This window comes from Anomaloglossus baeobatrachus, chromosome 3 (assembly GCF_048569485.1).
Source record: "Anomaloglossus baeobatrachus isolate aAnoBae1 chromosome 3, aAnoBae1.hap1, whole genome shotgun sequence".
NCBI classification, from domain to species: domain Eukaryota; kingdom Metazoa; phylum Chordata; class Amphibia; order Anura; family Aromobatidae; genus Anomaloglossus; species Anomaloglossus baeobatrachus.
Genome location: NC_134355.1, coordinates 396,585,021 through 396,599,603, shown reverse-complemented (window position 1 = coordinate 396,599,603; position 14,583 = coordinate 396,585,021). Strand labels below are relative to the sequence as shown.

The following is a 14,583-nucleotide window of genomic DNA, read 5'->3' as shown; positions in this document are numbered from 1 at the left end:
GAAACCAGGCAGTGGTGAGAAAACCAAGAAGTATTTAATGATTAATTAAATCCAGTTTGTCAAAATGTTTCGGTCTGCCTAACGGTCAATGATCTTCTTCAGTTCGGGTGCTGGAGATTATGCAGAAAATGAGCAAACAAGAACAGCGCGGTGTCCACCGCTGCCTGTGAGTGTGCGTGTGTCAGCACACTCACAAACAGCGGTGGACACCGCTCTGTACGTTTTTGCTTGTTTTCTGCATAATCTCCAGCACATGAACTGAAGATGGTCGTTGATCGTAAGGCAGACCAAAATGTTTTCACAAACTGGTTTTGATTAATCATTAAATACTTCTTGGTTTTATCACTACTGGAGTGCCTAGTTTCACTTAATTACTGCTTCGGTTTGGAAACCTACCAGTGCACCCTTGCTTGTAGACAGAAGTGCCATGTGCTATTGATATAATATGATCTTTTCACTGACATCCTTAGAAAGCTCTTTGGTCTTGCCCATGTTGTAGAGGTTTGAGTCTGACTGATTAATTGAGTTTATGGACAGGAGTTTTTTTATACAGGTGACAATTTAAGACAGCTATCTTTAGTGCAAGTAAGGAGTTGATTAGGAGTGTCTAACTGGTCTGCAGGAGCCAGAACTCATAATGGTTGGTAGGGGACCAAATACTTATTACTCTTTTTAAAATGCAAATAAATGTTTATAGTTTATACACTGTGATTTTCTGGATTTTATTTTTGATATTCTATCTCTCACTGTTAAAATTAACCTACTCTTAAAATTATAGACAGTTCATGTCTTTGTCAGTGGGCAAACTTACAAAATCAGCAAGGGATCAAATAATTATTTATTTTACTGTAATTAATAAAATTTATATCTTAAATATCCAAGGATTCCTTATTCAGTTTGTGTATAGTAGTGTTGGAATAAATAAAGAAATAATTTAAAAAATGACGTAGGCTCCTATGATATTTTGATAGTCAGCATGGGTACAGCAGCAGTGGCAGGCTGCAGACCCCAACCGGTGAGCTGTATTGAGGCTGGATATCAAAATAGAGGAGGGGGAATACATAGACCCCCCCATTTTTAATATCTAACTACAGTAAATCAGACAGGTGTGTGCTGGTATTATTAGGATGGGTAGCTCTATGGTTATTGGCCACCCCAGCCTAAAAATACCAGCCTGCAGCTGCCCAGAATTGTCACATGCTTTAGATGTGACAATTCTGGGCTTTACCCAGCTCATCCCGATTGCCCTGGTGCAGTGGTAATCGGGGTAATAAGGGGATAATGACAGCTCACAGCTGCCACTAAGACCTAGATTAGTAGCAGAAGGCGCCTATGAGACTCCCTCCTGTTACTAATCTTATAAGTAAAAAGAAATAAAACACAAAAGCTGATAAATCCTTTATTTGAAATAAAATCCACACACCCTCTTACACCACTTTATTAACCCTCAAAACACCTTTGAAGATTTGATGTAATCCATATGAAGTCCCACAATGATCCTCAGCCCTGCTGCATCTGGAGCCTGTAGAGAGGGGAAACAAGTCTGCTCTCCACAGGCTTCTGCAAACACTGACAGCAGTGGGGGGAGCCCTGGTCTCCTAAACTGAGTGATGTCACCAGCCAATGGAGGATTTGGCTGTGAGCAGGTGATATCACTCAGTTCAGCAGAGGTCATGTCCAGGCTCCCCCACTGGTCTTAATGAAAATGAGAAAGGACTACCATACTTCTATTTTGGCGGGTATGCTCCCAAAAACATTGGTTGATATTAATCCAACATGCATCATTCTTCTGTGCTCCTTCATTACCTGTAGGGGGGAGCATTGGAAGAAGCCATCAATTTTAAACCTTTGGCCAATCTTACCAATATTAACTTGTTTGGCTGACTCTAGTTTACTGTATGTGGGGACCTTTGGGGTACATTTTAAAATGGTTTTCTCTCTAGTCTTAAAATAAATTGAATCTTTTTATTGCTGAAAATATATAGTAAAAAATGTTTTCTGTTTTACACATAATTATATCTACAGTATATGTTATAATCGGATACGTTCTACTGTGTAGTAAGAAAAATATTACTTGTTTACACTTGAGCTATAGACTAAACATATTTTTGCAACCAGAATCACACAAACTACTTAGATTTTGCTAACATCATCCATCTTTTAATTTTTCAGTTGAGCATATCAGTTTTTAATAGACTACAAACAATAACGTCTAGATTTTTTTTTTCACTTTGGTAAATAGTAATATATGAGATCCTGGCAGAAGATTTTAGCTGTTGTACTCATAGCCTTTCATGTTTGTTTGCTTCATATCCAGTTGATGGCCTATGGCAGGAATGGAGTGCTTGGAGCCAATGCTCAGTAACATGTTCCAATGGCACACAGAAAAGACAGAGAGAATGTTCCCCAGCATCCCACGGTGGCTCGGATTGTAAAGGACCTTACAGTGAGACAAGAGAATGTCATAATCAGGATTGTACAGGTAAATATTTGGACATCATTTAATCCATGATATGACTTCAGAGAACACTATGAAATCCAATATATTATCTCACGTAGTTTTTATGGGTGAAAAGAGAATAACATTGTTGAAATATATCAGTTTAATAGTTTTTCATACCACAAGCTATTGTGTTTTTATAGCTGGAATGATACCATCAATTTTAATATGTGAACCATTTTGATATCGCTAGAAAAGTGCAGTATAGGGATGGCAAAAGAAAGTAATCTCTGATAAATATTAAAGTGCATCAATAAATGTATTCATTTAGCACCAAATTAGATGAAAGAGCCTGTTTCATTTTTTTGCAATTATTTTATTATGTGGGGTGGTTTATGGTTTTAAGCTATTATAGTTTACAGATGAACACTATCATTTACAAGAACAGCATGTGTACTTTATGATGTTGTCATATTACTGTTTACATAATTATAGAGGATATAACCCCATTTTGAGGGTCATTATCATAATAATTAATTATGTTCCTGATGTTAACATGCATTTCAGAATCATGTAATGTTAATATGGGAGAGGCAAAAAAAAATAATTCTTGCACATTTTATGAGTGATATCACCATTACATTTGACCTCTGCTTAACCCATGTGACTATAAATAATTATAACATGTGTACTTTCTCTTTCTGGGTTGCCAGGGCTTATTAAAAGTCAGCTAGGTTGGACTCTCGGGATTTGTTTTTGCTAATAATTAGTAAGATACCTGGAACGGTGGTTCCCTTTAGCCATCAGTATATGCTAGCGCTGTGTTTTAAATTAGCACACACATTTTGTAGTCCTATACCCCCTTGTCAAAGGTCGAATCACATTTTCTTGATAATATTACATTTCCATTTTAATATACAGCACATTGAGCGGTGCATGATTTAACATAATTTAACATAAATGCAGTTAAAATACATTGTTGAACACAAATGAATGGTCAATACAACTTTATCATCTTCTAAAATCTGATTGAAATTGATTCTTTCATTATAGATAATACTTGAATTTTCTGGTAAAAATTTAAAAGGAAATAAATGAATATTTTAAAAATAGTCGGAAAAACATTATTAGTAGAACAAAACAATGGAGGAGTGCACCGTAGATAATTATATGTACAAGGATAGACAAAATGGGCGCTAGCTTAGTGCAATAAAAAGGGGGAGTCAAACACAAGGGAAAGATATTGCACATGGGAAAGTAGCCCAACCTATAGTGTATAATAAAATGCAACCTTTATTATGATTCAAGAATTAAAAACAATTAAAACCGCAATGTAACAATACATGATGACTGTCGCGGGCGGAGGAGGGGACGCTGCGCTCTCCCTCTGCTCGGGTCCGGCTTCCGCTGCTGCGGCCTCTGCTGCTCGGTGGCTCGAGCGACGTGCCGGATCCCGGGGACTCGAGCGGCGCTCCTCGCCCGTGAGTAAAAAGGGGAGATTGGTTTAGGGGATTTATTGTCCGTGACGCCACCCACGGTTGTGGTGATTGTGTGGACACCACCGCTGCTCTGTATGGGGATCCCAGGAGTGATGGTATGGAGCAGCTAGATGTTGGCCCTCCCCTCCGTGGGTAGGGGGGTTAGTGGTCCCGGGGCCCGATGATGGAGAGTTAGGATGGTTAACAGGCGGGTTATGGGGCCTGTTGGGGTGCTGGGGCGCAGGGGCAGCGCTGTGCCGCACGGCACGGAGGTACTCACTCAGCCCAAGGATGATGACACAGTTCACGGTAAACAAGCGGCTGGTTGGACGGCTCCCTCGGACGGCTGCGGTGTTGATGTTCCCTGCAAGTTAGCGGTGACTGTCTCTTTCCTGCACCTAAATACGGTTGTTGGTAGTGATGGATTCCCACCGGTAACCCGCTACCCAGCTTGGATATGAGCCGAAGGAGCCCCTCTTTTCCTTGGCGGTGGCGGTGTCTCTCCAATATGGTTGGACGGTTGCCTTCAATCGGGACCTTGGCTGTTGGGAGACCCAGGAGGTCCCCTTCACTGACGGATTTGGCAAATTCACGGCGACTCCTAGCCTTGCCGGGATCCGAAAGGCCCCTGCCAATGGTGCTGGCTTCTCTTCGTATACCGCTCCGGTACCGCCGGACCACCACCCGTCCACGGTCCTTTCGACAACCTCCGATCAGCCTCTCCTGCAGACGGTCACCGTCATCTGCCAACCTTGCTGTCTCAGTCTGGGGCACACACCCGGACCAACTTCAGGCTCTTAACTGTCACTTTCTCTTCCACCTAACGCCTCTCTCTTGCTCCTCTACCACTTCACTTCCACTCTCAAACTCAACTCTCACTAACTGCCTGGTTTTCCCACCTCCAGGACTGTGTACTCCTCGGTGGGCGGAGCCAACCACCTGGCCCACCCCCTGGTGTGGACATCAGCCCCTGGAGGAAGGCAACAAGGGTTTTGTGTTCTGACCTTGGTGTTCCTGCAGGGAATGTGGGGTGTGTGGTGGTGTCATGACCTGTGACCCCTGGCTTGCCCAGGGTGTCACAATGACAACACCCCTAAACAACTGATCATATATTAATACAAGTTACAATGGACACTCCCACAGTACATAAGGTAAGCCCAAAGACCATCGCAGGTGATATAGGGGGAAAGAAAGATGATAGCCCCCTAGAATAGAATGATATATGTAAGCTGGTACTCTAAGTTGTATGGAAATATAGCATGCTCCAATGAATGAGGTGAATCACTGAGCATGGGCAGTGGAATGCACAAAGTAATGCAGGCCAAAAAGAAACCTAGCAACCACAAAATGAATAAAACCTGTTTACACCAGATGGTAATATGGCCAGCCATAAATAATAGGATAAGCTATCAGCTCGACAATACAGTAAACACAGTATTGAATGGAATACCAGACAAGACAAGACTGATGTCACAAGGGGAGAGACTTGTGGAGAAGGAGAGGTAGGTCATACAACGGAGGCCACCAAAACATAATTATGTACTACTAACTGAAGATGGAAATTGCAAAAAATTCTATACTAACTAGTGTTGAGCCACCCCCCTAGTGTTCGAGTTCGGTTCATCAAACGGCGGGTGTGTTCAGCGAACGTTCGACGAACGTTCGACGAACACCTTTGAACCCCATTGAAAACAATGGCAGGCAAACACAAACACATACAAACACATTATACATGTACACATACAGTTAATAAATAAATTAAAAGTAAATAAACATTGTCATTATACTTACAGGTCCCCGCGATGCGTCCTGCACTTTGTCTCCCGCCGCTTTTCCTTCCGATCATTGCTGCGCCCTCCCGGTAACAAGCACTGATGAAAGGACCTTCCAATACGTCGTCATAGCATGTGACCAGTCATGTGTGTATTATCTCATTGGCTACAGACTGGTCACATGGCTAGATGTCATGCTAGGTCCTGTAAGTGCATCTCTCCGGTACGTGGTGCTACGTGGTTTGAGCATCTCCGAGTACCGGCAAGATGCTTGGGCACATGGTCGGCTCCTCGTCCGTGCATGTCGGCGCGCTTTACAGGGTCAGCCCACATGCAAGGACTGGATGCCACAGCCGGTGAATAGCGGCACCGGCAATCAGGTGATCGGAGATCACCATTGCTATAGTAACCCACCTGTCAGATTACTATTTCAATGGTGGCAGCGGTGACGTCACCGCTTACAACCCGCAGCCTCTGTCGACTCACTGAGTGATTAGACTGCACGGGAGCAGCAGCGTCTTCCTCCCATGCAGTGCTGTCTGATGTAGCAGCGCTGCATGGGTTTAAGGAGAAAGAAGACAGAAGACCAGGATTGTGGAGGGGTGAGAGATAGTAATAAACATGGAGTCTCTAAGTGTGTCTGGGTATTTATTTCTATTAAAGCATTTTTTCTCTGTGTGGTGTCTTTTTTTAACCCTTTATTGGAGAATCTTAATGGTCTAGTCAAACTTGCCTGACATTAAGAATCTCTGGCTTAATACTAGCTAGTAAAACAAAGCTAGTATTAACTCATGATTACCCAGCAAGCCACCCGGCTCCAGGGCTGTTGGAAGAGTTGGATACAGCGCCAGATGATAGCGCTTCTATGAAAACGCCATTTTCTGGGGCGGCTGTGGATTGCAATTCACAGCAGAGGAGCCCTGAAAGCTCGGGCTAATCTGTGCTGCGGATTCCAATCCCCAGCTGCCTAGTTGTACCTGGCTGGACACAAAAATATGGCGAAGCCCACATCATTTGTTTTTTAATTATTTCATGAAATAGGTGAAATAATTAAAAAAAGGGCTTCCCTATATTTTTGGTTCCCAGCCGGGTACAAATAGGCAGCTGGGGGTTGGGGGCAGTCCGTAGGTGCCTGCTTTACCTGGCTAGCATACAAAAATATGGCAAAGCCCACGTCATTTTTTTGGTGGGCAAAAAACTCCTGCATACAGTCCTGGATGGAGTATGCTGAATCTTGTAGTTCTGCAGCTGCTGTCTGCTCTCCTGCATACACTAGTGAATAGAGCATGCTGAGCCTTGTCGTTCTGCAGCTGCTGTCTGCTCTCCTCCATACAGACAGGCAGCAGCTGCAGAACTACAAGGCTCAGTATACTCCATCCAGGACTGTATGCAGGAGTTTTTTGCTCCCCAAAAAAATTATGTGGGCTTCGCCATATTTTTGTATGCTAGCCAGGTACAGCAGGCAGCTACGGGCTGCCCCCAACCCCCAGCTGCCTATTTGTACCCGGCTGGAAACCAAAAATATATATAGGGAAGCCCTTTTTTTATTAATTATTTCATGAATTATTACCCAGCGAGCCACCCGTCACCAGGGCAGCTGGAAGAGTTGGATACAGCGACAGAAGATGGCGCTTCTATGAAAGCGCCATTTTCTGCGGCGGCTGTCGACTGCAATTCGCAGTAGATGGGCCCAGAAAGCTTGGGCCAACCTATGCTGCGGCTTTCAATCCCCAGCTGCCTAGTTGTACCTGTCTGGACACAAAAATGGGCTGAAGCCCATGTCGCTTTTTTTTTTTTAATTATTTCATTAAATTTATGGAATAATTAGAAAAAGGACTTCCCTATATTTTTAGTTCCCAGCCGAGTACAAATAGGCAGCTGGGGGTTGGGGGCAGCCGTACCTGCCTGCTTTACTTAGCTAGCATACAAAAATATGGCGAAGCCCACGTCATTTTTTTGGTGGGCAAAAAACTCCTGCATACAGTCCTGGATGGAGTATCCTGAGCCTTGTACTTCTGCAGCTGCTGTCTGCTCTCCTGCATACACTAGTGAATGGAGCATGCTAAGCCTTGTAGTTCTGCAGCTGCTGTCTGCTCTCCTGCATACACTAGTGAATGGAGCATGCTCAGACTTGTAGTTCTGCTCCCCCTTTCTCTCCCTCCAGCATACAGTCCTGGATGCAGCATGCTGAGCCTTGTAGTTCTGTAGCTGCTGTCTGCTCTCTTGCATACACTAGTGGATGAAGTATGCTGAGCCTTGCAGTTCTGCTTCCCCTGCCTCTCCCTCCAGCATACAGTACCGGCCAGCCGGGTGGTAAAAAGCTGGCCTCACCGTTCGACTTATAGCGTCAGCTGATTCCGTCAGGTGACCCCATCATCGCCAGGTCTGAGAGAGAGAAAAGAGAGAGAAATGAGAGAGAGAGAAGAGAGAAGAGAGAAAAAGAAAGAGAGAAAGAAAGAGAGAAATAGAGAAAAAGAGAAAAAAAGAGAGAGAAAGAGAGATAGAGAGAAAAGAGATAGAGAAAGAAAGAGAGAAAGAAAGAGAAAGAAAGAGAGAGAAAGAGAGAAAAAGACAGAGATAAAGAAAGAGAGAGAAAGTGAGAGAAAGTGAGAGAAAGAGAGAAAGAAAGAAAAAGAGAGAAAATGAGTAAAAAAGAGAGAAAGAGAAAGAAAAAGAGAGAAAGAGAGAGAGAAAAAGAGAGAAAAAGAGAGAAAAAGAGAAAGAAAGCAGCCTCATTCTGTTAACTGCTCTGATTTTAGAGGTGTGTCCCGCGGCTCACAGCTGATGTCCGGCTCCTCCCCTCAGTGCATAATTAAATTAAATTACAATTATACATAAATAATAATTATAATTTAAAATTATAAATAAATTAAATTCTTTACCGGGACGGTCTGGACTCAAACTCGTGAACTAATTCTTCTTAGGCAGTAGCTATACCCATTGAGCCACTGCCTGTAATGAAAAGCATAGGAAGATTTGGTAATCTTGACCTCTGTATTGCAGTAGAGAATCCAGAATTGCATTATTCAGCTACAAAGAGGAGAGAGAGGGAGAAAGAGAGAGGGAGAAAAAGAGAGAGAGAGAGAGAGAGAGAAAGAGAAAGAGAGAGAGAGAGAGAGGTATTACCTGATTACCTGATTACCTGAGTGAAGTCTCCGGTGAGAGCGTGGCTCACTTCAGTTGCTGCGTGGAGCTGACACAGTCGTGTTCTACGATACTCCCTGTCAGCTTGATGTTGCAGAGCTGAAAGCATTGTGTGGATTACTTCAGACCTGGAGTGTTGTTTGGGGATTATTAAAGAGGTAAATAAGGGTTTTTTGGTCTTTTATTCCAAAAAAAGGATTTTTCGTTGAGTGTGTTTATTTACTTTTACTTACACGTTTATCATGGAAGGTATCTCGGGGAGACGCCTGTCATAATTAACCTAACCTTATTACTCCGATTGCCACCGCACAAGGGCAATTCGGGATGAGCCGGGTAGAGTCCTGGGACTGTTGCATCTAATGTATGCGGCAATTCTGGGCGCTGCTGGCTGATATTGTTAGGGTGGTGGGCTCCCCATAATGTGACGCTCTCCATCCTGACAATACCAGCCTCCAGCCATGTGGCGTTATCTTGGCTGGCATCAAAATTGGTGGGAACCGCAGTTTTTTTATTTATTTATTTTACTGCACAATATAGACCCGCCCGCCAGCTGTGATTGGTTAAAGTGAGACAGCTGTCACTCATAGTGGGGGCGTGTCTGATTGCAACCAATCATGGGCGTTGGTGAGCAGGAAAAGCAGGGAATACCAGATTGAATAATGAGCGGCAGCCATTTTCAAAACAGGAAAAGCCGCCGTAGCTTTGTGACAGCCATGCAGCGTGCGCCCGTGATCGGTGACCAGAAAAGAGAAAGGGATTGTGCTGGGGACGCAGAACACATGCAGATACACAATGTGCGCACATAGCATTACTGTGAAAAACCACGCCTTTTGTGATCGAACCATTATCGAACGGTAACTCAAACTGCCAAACTTGAAGCAAATCATTCGAGTTTGTCGAACGACTCGAACACCGCCCAAAATCACTCGAATTTGAAATTGGCGAACAGTTCGATTCGAACATCGCTCATGTCTAATACCAACCTTTAAACTTTAATTCATACATTCTTTTATCGCGGTCCTAGCATGAACTATTATTCACAGAAGGGCATCTCTTTACTTGACACATAAATAAGGCTGTCATATTCAAGTCAAGAGACCCATAGTTAACTCATAGTAAATTCTTACTAAGAGTGCAAAACACAGATATTTGAATCCAGCCTTAATCCCTTCACCCACCACCAATTTTCCACTCTTCATTTTTCTTTCTTGCTCCCCTTCTTCTGAGAGCCATAATTTTTTTTTTACTTTCCATAAATCTTGTCATATGAGGGCCTGCTTTTTGTAAGTTGTATTTTTAAATGACACCTTAAGTTTTATCATATATTGTACTTGAAAACGGCAAAAAAATTCCAAGTGTGAAAAAATTGAAAAAAAGGGCGATTGCATGATTGTTTTTGAGATATTTTATTTACCATGTTCGCTATATGGTAAAACAGATATGTTCGCGTGATGCTTTAGGTCAGTATGAGTTCGTAGACACCAAACATGGATACCTTAATGTATAGCTTAAAGGGAACCTGTCAGCAGAAATTTCCCCTAAAACCTAAAAGATTCCCATTCTGCAGCTCCTGGGCTGCATTCTAGAAAGGTCCCTGTTATTATTGTGCCCCCTTTCTGACCAAAATACAGAGTTTATAAAGTGGTACCTTTTTGGATTTGGATTCTGTAAATGTGACACGGGGGCGGGCTGCCTGGCGTCCGTTATTCTGCCTCCTGCCGCTTTAGGCCGTCCCCCATCACTCATTTCCATAGCTGTGGACGCCGCCCAGTGCTCCACAGGTCCCCGCGCATGCCCAGTGCTCATCTCTCGTGGATGAGCACTGTGCCCAGTGTCACCGCTAGTGACGTGCGCGCAGGCTTTAGATTATGGGCGGTGCTGTGATGTTTATTACCAAGCAACCGCCCATAATCGCGGGACCGCGCTTTCCCCCTCGGCGTCCTTCGTTCTGTGCAAGCGCGGTGCTGCTGACCCCACGTCACCTCCTTCCCATCTTGCCCTGAGGCAGGAAATAGATGGGAAGGAGGTGACGTGGGGTCAGCAGCACCGCGCTTGCGCAGAATGAAGGACGCCGAGGGGGAAAGCGCGGTCCCGCGATTATGGGCGGTTGCTTGGTAATAAACATAACAGCACCGCCCATAATCTAAACCCTGCGCGCACGTCACCAGCGGTGACAGTGGGCACAGTGCGCATCCACGAGAGATGAGCACTGGGCATGCGCGGGGACCTGTGGAGCACTGGGCGGCGTCCACAGCTATGGAAAGAAGTGATGGGGGACGGCCTAAAGCGGCAGGAGGCAGAATAACGGACGCCAGGCAGCCTGCCCCGTGTCACATTTACAGAATCCAAATCCAAAAAGGTACCACTTTATAAACTCTGTATTTTGGTCAGAAAAGGGGCACAATAATAACAGGGACCTTTCTAGAATGCAGCCCAGGAGCTGCAGAGGAGGAATCTTTTAGGTTTTAGGGGAAATTTCTGCTGACAGGTTCCCTTTAACTTTTATCTAAGGTGTTAAAAAAAATTGCAAAGTTTGTCCAAAAAAGTGGCACACTTTTTGCGCCATTTCTATTTTTCAGGATCTATGGCTCAGTGATGGTTTTATTTTGCGTCCAAAGCTGACATTTTTAACGGTACCATTTTTGCACAAACACTATGTTTTGGTCGTCTGGTATTGCATTTTGCGCAAAATTTGCGGCAACCAAAAAATGTGACAAAAATGGGACAAAAAGGATCAGCAGTCTGATCGTTCATTAATTTCTGTTGATCACAGCTACACAGCTGTGATCACCAGAATTACTCACCTCTTGGTACTGGCAGCACTCAGCCTGCTGTTATAGGAAGTGAGTCATGTGAGCTACAGGAGTCATCACATGACCCTGTCCTACCATGGCAACCATTGGCTCACAGTGATCACATCACAGCGCCACTGAAGGGGCCGGGTGAGTGATGATTTACCGCGGTGGGGATTTAAATTGCTCTTTCACATTTTGACAGAGCGATTTAAGGGGTTAACAGGTGCAAGTGGATTGCGGATCCACCCGTGCCTGTGAGGCACACATGTCAGCTGTTCAAATCAGCTGACATGTGCAAAAACTTCCTCTGGCTGCCTGCAGCAGTCGCCAGTGATTATAACTATATGGCTTAGGACGTACCGTTACAGCCCGTGGTCGTTAAGGGGTTAATTACATAACCCATTTTATTAGTAATACTTCAATGTCAAAAGTAATTTTTCAGCCTAAACAGGGTATTCTCAAGTTGTCTCTTTAGCAACTTAGAGCTATGCAGTCTTTTTACTGCTTTGGGGGCCGGTACTCCTCCTTTAGTGAGAGTTCAGGTCAGGAGCTTAGTCCTGCTACAACTTATTAATATCTGCGCCACAGATTATTGTGCCACTGTAAAGAATGGCATCATGTCCATAGCAAGATGAGTTTTAATTTTGAATTACACCATTTATATTGCCACGCTATGTACTGAAAACCAGGAAAATAATTATGAGTTGCATGAAAAGGGAATCAAATGCAACTTTGCTATAGTTTCTTGGATTTAGCTTTTGCAGCATTATTTAAATGGTAGAAATCACCCTACATTTCTTTAGGTCCATTTTTATAAAAAAGATACCAAAGTTGTGCAGAATAAAAGAAGATTAAAAATCTAGAACTTTTATTATTTTTTGAGACTCATAACATTTTTATTTTTCCGTTGATAGAAGCACGTAAAGGTTTGTATTCTGGATGCCTAACTTTAGTTGTTTTTTTTTTAATACAGTATACAATTTTGGAGTATAAACAACTGTTGAAAAATGGTTATTTAAATTTCGAGACAAGTGATACAGCCAGAAAACAACAATTCTGTATTTTTTATTTTTCCCCCCTGTTTACAGTATTTACCTTACGGGTTAGTTAAATTTATTTTTTCACATATTGAACAATTACAGATGTGGTAAAAGCAAATATGTATTTTTTTAATTTATTTTAAAACTGGGAAAAGGGAAATGATTTATCCTTTTATACTTAAAAAAAAATCATTTTACTTCATTTTTTTAGTCCCCTTAGGTGATTTGAAGCTTGGGATGTTTGATTGCTTTATCTACATGCTGCAATATTATAGCATTGCAGTATATGGTGAAAATAATGGTCCCCTATGAAGCATAGTATCAAGATAGCAGTCACGAGGGTCTTCAGTAGACCCCCAGCTGCCATAGTAACACATATGCACCATGAGCATGGATGTATCAATACATTCTTTTGTGCCAAGGGATTAAAGAAATAATGCAGTTATTTAAAGGATACATTCTTAGTCCATGTGTAATGAAATAGGTAAAGCGTAGTTTATCCTCCCAACATTCTCGCTGTATCACTGGCAACCTGGAGATTATCTAATCAGTCTTTTGACTATCAGAATCAATAGATGAAGTGGAAAATATTGTACGCTGTAATTATATATTCAGAGGTGACAAAAGCAGCTTTCTCTCTTGGGGGTTCAACTGCCTTTGACAGCAATCAAGCAATCGTGTAGTCAAATAAGAACTACACTATACATTTTACTGCAGGAACTGATGCACTGCAGTGGTGATGTACGGTGAGATGTATATTGCATGGTTGTTAACAGGCACAATACAACGTTGTCTGGTGTATAGCCTGCTAACAGCTCAGTAAGATGTTTTCATATTCCCAATACACTTTGATGCAGTTTTCAAATCAGTAAATGATAAGCTCGCTTTCTATTAACTTAACAGTAAAGTTCAAAAGTTAAAAAAATAAATATATATATATATATATTTACATTTTTTTTCCTTTAAACAACATCATGAATTATACCTGATGTGGTGACTCAGTATGCATGATCACTTAAAGAGAACCTGTCACCAGGGCCAGTTAGTGCTTTAGTGCTTTTATTTGATTTCTGTTGCTTTTCCAAATTATGTTGTTTTTTGCTGTTTTGTTTGTTTGTTTTTGTGTTCATGGTTTTAAATCTGCCCTATTCCAGACATATGGTACTTTTTGTTTAGTGCAAATTTTAATTGTCTTTGGAAGGGGGCAGTGCTAAAGTCTACAGCAGCCTAAACACACATCCCAAAGTGTCCTGTGAGCAACAACCCTTGTAAACAAACCAAAAAAATTAACACTATGTAAAAAGGTCCATATTGTTTTAACTAAATAATGGACTTTAAAAAGAAAAAAAAAAAAATTCTGAGCAAAGCAGAGGGAATAGAATAGGAGTTAAAACTTTTTACCTTTAAGGGGATGTGCGCACGTGTGCGTATTGCATGCAGTTACGCTGCGTTCTGCACCGCAGCGTAACTGCATGCGTCCTGCGTCTCCTGCACAATCTATGGAGATTGTGCAGGAGCCGTGCGCACATGGCCTTTTAGAACGCAGCGATTCGGCTGCTGCCCGAATCGCTGCGTTCTAAGAAGTGACATGTCACTTCTTTCGTGCGGCTTGCATGCTGTCTATAGGGAGAGGCAGCATGCAGAGCGCACGTTCTCTGCCGGCACCATGCGCTTCAGAACGGAGCTTTTCAGCTGCGCTCTGAAGCGCACCTTTTAGGTGCGGTGCAGAGCGCACACGTGCGCACATAGCCTTACTCCTTTACCCTGGACGATTTTCCGTTTTTCCGTTTTTTGGGGTTTGTTGCTCCCTTTCTTTCGAGAGCCATAACTTTTTTTATGCTTCCGTCAATCTTGCCATATAAGGGCTTATTTTTTGCAGAAAAAGTTATACTTTTAAATGCAACTATGAATTTT

At 42.8% G+C, this 14,583-nt stretch overlaps 1 protein-coding gene across 7 annotated transcripts in view; it reads left to right on the top strand.

Moving 5' to 3' along the window:
* ADGRB3 (adhesion G protein-coupled receptor B3) overlaps positions 1–14,583 on the top strand; it is a 1,441,017-nt gene that overhangs the window by 528,484 nt on the left and 897,950 nt on the right. For all 7 annotated transcript variants that reach the window (XM_075340252.1, XM_075340251.1, XM_075340250.1 and 4 more), the window contains one exon: positions 2,318–2,482. In XM_075340252.1, coding sequence (XP_075196367.1) covers positions 2,318–2,482 — 165 coding nt within the window. The remainder of the gene's footprint in view (positions 1–2,317; positions 2,483–14,583) is intronic.